Here is a 3,969-nt window from a genome sequence, read left to right as displayed (position 1 = left end):
GTGATCGACCCGCTCTTCGTCTTCCTGTACAGCTACTTGTCCTACATCACAGCCGAGATGTTCCACCTGTCGGGCATCATGGCGTAAGTATTGAACTCCTTGTTAAAAGCACTTGGTGGCATTTCGTGGAATTCATGTACCCTAAGCTGCGATGTGAAAGTTGAATATGTTATGTAGAAAAGTAGATGTTCTTGAATTCTTTTAAGAAAAATTAAAAGTAGATTTTCGTTACTCTTTGTTTCAAAGAAATGAAAGTATAGATCAGCCAAATGTATCCCAAAGCGTAGCTTCGCTGGCGGTCCAGTGGTTGAGACTCCACGCTTCCACTGCAGGGGGCCCAGGTTCGATCCCTGGTCCGGGAACTAAGATCCCGCATGCGGCCAAAAAAAAAAGTGTAGGCAAGTGATCTGGTACTAAAATGGAAGCCTTAAAAGTGACCTCTTAGATCTCATGAAATAAGACAATGAAGCGTTGGGGTGGATGGTCAGGCACCAAGAATTTTCAGAGTTTGATGCCCATTCATTGTTGCTCAGGTCCACTAACTCCACCCAGGCTGTATCCCCCAAACTTCATCTGGAATTGCTTATGTCAATTCCTTTGAACAACGTTAGTAGTAGAGAACCTTCACTCTGTATAATAGATTTGATTTGAGATCACAGCTTTACATCATTCAAAGCAAAAAAAAAAAAAGCAAAATTCAGTGAATAAGGCACACCATCGTGTACTTTGAGTTCAGCTTCTTAAAGAAAGAGGTATGGTTATAAAGCAAGAAGTGGATAAAGCAAGAAATTATTTATTAACGACACAGTTGTGTATCATTCACGAACTGATTTGGAAGGATGTTCTCAAAAAGTTCTACAACTGGCCGGTAGCGTTTGGATCCAGTTTTAGCCGTTGGAGGGTCACCTTGAAGGAGGGTACTTGTTGGGTGTGGATGTTTCTACAGCTTCCAAGAATAAGCCTATCATATTATGGTCACACCTTGTATAGGGCCAGTGAGAAATGCTTATTAATGGAATGCCTGTCAAAGTTTTAATTTTGGGGAATTCCCTGGCAGTCCGGTGGCTAGGACTCCGCACTTCCACTGCTGGGGGCCTGGGTTCGATCCCTGGTCAGGGAGCTAAGATCCCTCAAGCCTTGTGGCCAAAAAAAAAAAAAAAAAAAAATTTAATTTTGACAAATATTTATTTACAGCTGAATACATGTTAGGCTCTCCTGCTGGGGCCTGCTACGCTATTTAGAGTTTTGTGTTGTAAATGTAGGTCTAGTTCTTCCTGAAGTTTTCTCTTGCACCCTGATTTAGGTGATGCTTTGATTAAGGACTGTTTTGCCTTTGCCCCGCATCACCACTTTCATACCAGAAGCAGATGAGGTTTGTCTCCCTCCACGAGGAGAGTTGAACCCACTGTAGTGAAAGCCATGCGTTAGAAGGTTGTGTGGTTTTCTGTATCCCAGGGAACCTAAATAAAGCACTGTATTAATCCAGTCTGACCCAGTAATGAAAAGTGCAGTGCCTTCCCGGTGGCTATTCATATCATTTTTGTATGACCTCCAGTTTCCTCGCTGTTCTTTGACTGGTGTCATTGAAAGTGTCCGATCAGCTGGTGACAAGGTCTCTGCAAAGATTACAGGGCAGGGACTTTGTGTCTAGTTTCCCAGCAGTATTGTAGCAATGGTTGGTGTAAGAACCTTGAATATATTTCAACCAAGTGCATATGTAAAAGTCCTAGAACCCTCACAGAGTTATCTAAATATGCTTTTCCCGAGTGTGGGGAGGATAGGTGAAGTGTTGGATGGGGTTGGAGTGCTGGGGCGTCTCTGCTTAGAAATGTCTGGGGGTGCCCAGAGTCCATAGAGCTTGTGATGCCTCACGTCCCCGACCTCCTGCAAAGACGGGATCAGGGCTTTCCTTGCTCTGGGAATTAGGACGTCAGGGACAAATGGGGCCACGTATTCCTGGGAAACTGCACGGGTAGTTCTCTACTGTGGTTTGTTGGCAGATGAAAAACCTCACTTTTGTCCACAACTTCAAAGTAAACATTTATCGTACAACTTAGTGCACAGAAAAGTCCCTTATTGCATTGACATGAATATTGTCATAGCACACAGTGAGTGCACTAAAATTATGTTAACAAGTACATGAAATATTCCAGGAGATTTAAACACTTTTGCATTTTACCATGTACCCCTGTTAATGCTGTGAGAGCAAAAGAAGGGACAGATTTACGTCGAAGTGTGTTTGTTCTCAGAAGTCACACCCTTGTTTCCTAAGGTGGGGTGATTAGCGTGGTCTTCAAAACCTGACCGTGTGTGTTGTCTCTTGTATGGGGTACATCACAGACGTGCATGTCCGCCCTTTGGAAAGTGCACTGTGTGCACTTCCACGCTGTAATCGACTGTCCTTGCTGGAGGATGTTGGTCCCGGGCATCGGTGTCATGATGTAATTAACATTGCACATCCACGGACACCTCTTTTATAGAACTCGTCATTTTTTTCCGCATTTAACTTGTACCGAGTGTAGAAATTCCTATCATGCTTCATGCTGATGGCACCTTCTTTTACCGTTTAAAAGCAGGTGTTAAGGTTAATGGGAGTGAAAGCACGTGACTTCTGAACATGTTCAGTAGAGTCCCTTTTTGTTTAAGAGAAATGGGAGCCACATGGAAAGGGAAATCGGCAGAGGGGTCAGACAGCTGGGGAGCTGAGAGAAGGCTTGAAGCACCTCTCTCTGAATTTGTAAGAGTGTGGAGCGTGAAACCTGGTCCTCCCAGGGTTTGTCCTCCCCTCTCTCCCACTTCTCTATCCCTCTCGCCTTCTTTCTTCCTCTTCTTAATGCCTTTCCGATGCCCCTGTGCTTCAGCTTGGTCCTGGGTGGACTCTTGGGCAGCCTGTCTTACAATGAGATCATGTAATGAGCAGGTAGTTGACACAAAAGTCTGATGAAAAAGAAACATCTTTCTGTAGAGCAGAAGATGGGTCTGGGTTCAAAATGCAGTGTCTCTTTTCTGTGTGTGTGTGTCTGAATGTTTACAGCAGCTTTATTCATAATCACCGAAACCTAGAAACAACTCAGATGTCTTTCATCTGGTGAATGAATAAATTAATTATGGTACATGTGTACAATGGAATCCCACTCAGCAATAAAAAGTAATGAACTATTAACATATGCAACAACATGGATAAATCTCAGATATATATTGCTAAGTGAGAGAACTCAGATTCCAAAGGATAAATTCAGTGTGATTCCAGTTATAAGATATTTTGCGAATGGCAGAACTACAGGGACAAAACAGATAAGTGATTTCCAGAGGATGGACATGAAAAGGAGGGTTGACTAGGAGGGGGCAGAATGAGAGAATTTGTGGGAGTGATAAAACTGTTCTATATCTTGATTGTAGTGAAGGTTCTACAACTGTATGCATTTATCTCACTTCACAGAACTCTATACCAAAGAAAAGTGAATTTTACTCTATGTAAATTAAGAAAAAATTTTATTGGAGTATAGTTGCTTTACAGTGTTGTGTTAGTTGTAGGTAGGAAAGCACTGGGCAGGATTCCAGCATTTTGATTTCTTGGGAAAGATGTTGGAAGCAGTGTATCTTGGCATCCACAAAGCCTGCTGTCACTGCTGTTGGTTTTTTGTCATGAACTTGTGATCTGATACGATCTTCACCGACAACAAGTAAATTAATAGGAGGTGGAGTTCCATCTGTCTCCTCGTTCTTTGTCTTAGAAGCTGTTTGGAGAGCTGACTTCCGGACAGTCTTAGGTTTTCTTTCCCCTTTGTGGCCTCTCCTAATACTTCAGTTCTTAATTTAACGTTAAGGAATTATTTGTGTCCACGTGTTCCTATGTGTTCAGGAGAGTTTCAGCTTCAAACACTAGGAGGTAGATGAAAGTTCCCGTTTTCTAATTTTCTAATATCTTTCTGCTCATTTCTGTACTGGGATAAGTTGTTGTAGTAGGGA

The 3,969-nt window shown here is 42.6% G+C and overlaps 1 protein-coding gene across 1 annotated transcript in view; it reads left to right on the top strand.

The window, feature by feature from the left end:
- SLC9A2 (solute carrier family 9 member A2) overlaps window positions 1–3,969 on the top strand; it is an 87,673-nt gene that overhangs the window by 43,910 nt on the left and 39,794 nt on the right. The window contains exon 5 of the mRNA XM_007456840.1: window positions 1–83. This exon is cut by the window's left edge and continues 165 nt beyond it. Coding sequence (XP_007456902.1) covers window positions 1–83 — 83 coding nt within the window. The remainder of the gene's footprint in view (window positions 84–3,969) is intronic.

Source organism: Lipotes vexillifer, unplaced genomic scaffold (assembly GCF_000442215.2).
Source record: "Lipotes vexillifer unplaced genomic scaffold, Lipotes_vexillifer_v1.1 scaffold777, whole genome shotgun sequence".
Taxonomy (NCBI): domain Eukaryota; kingdom Metazoa; phylum Chordata; class Mammalia; order Artiodactyla; family Lipotidae; genus Lipotes; species Lipotes vexillifer.
Note: the sequence above shows the minus strand (reverse complement) of the source record. Positions and strands in the feature narration are given on the sequence as shown.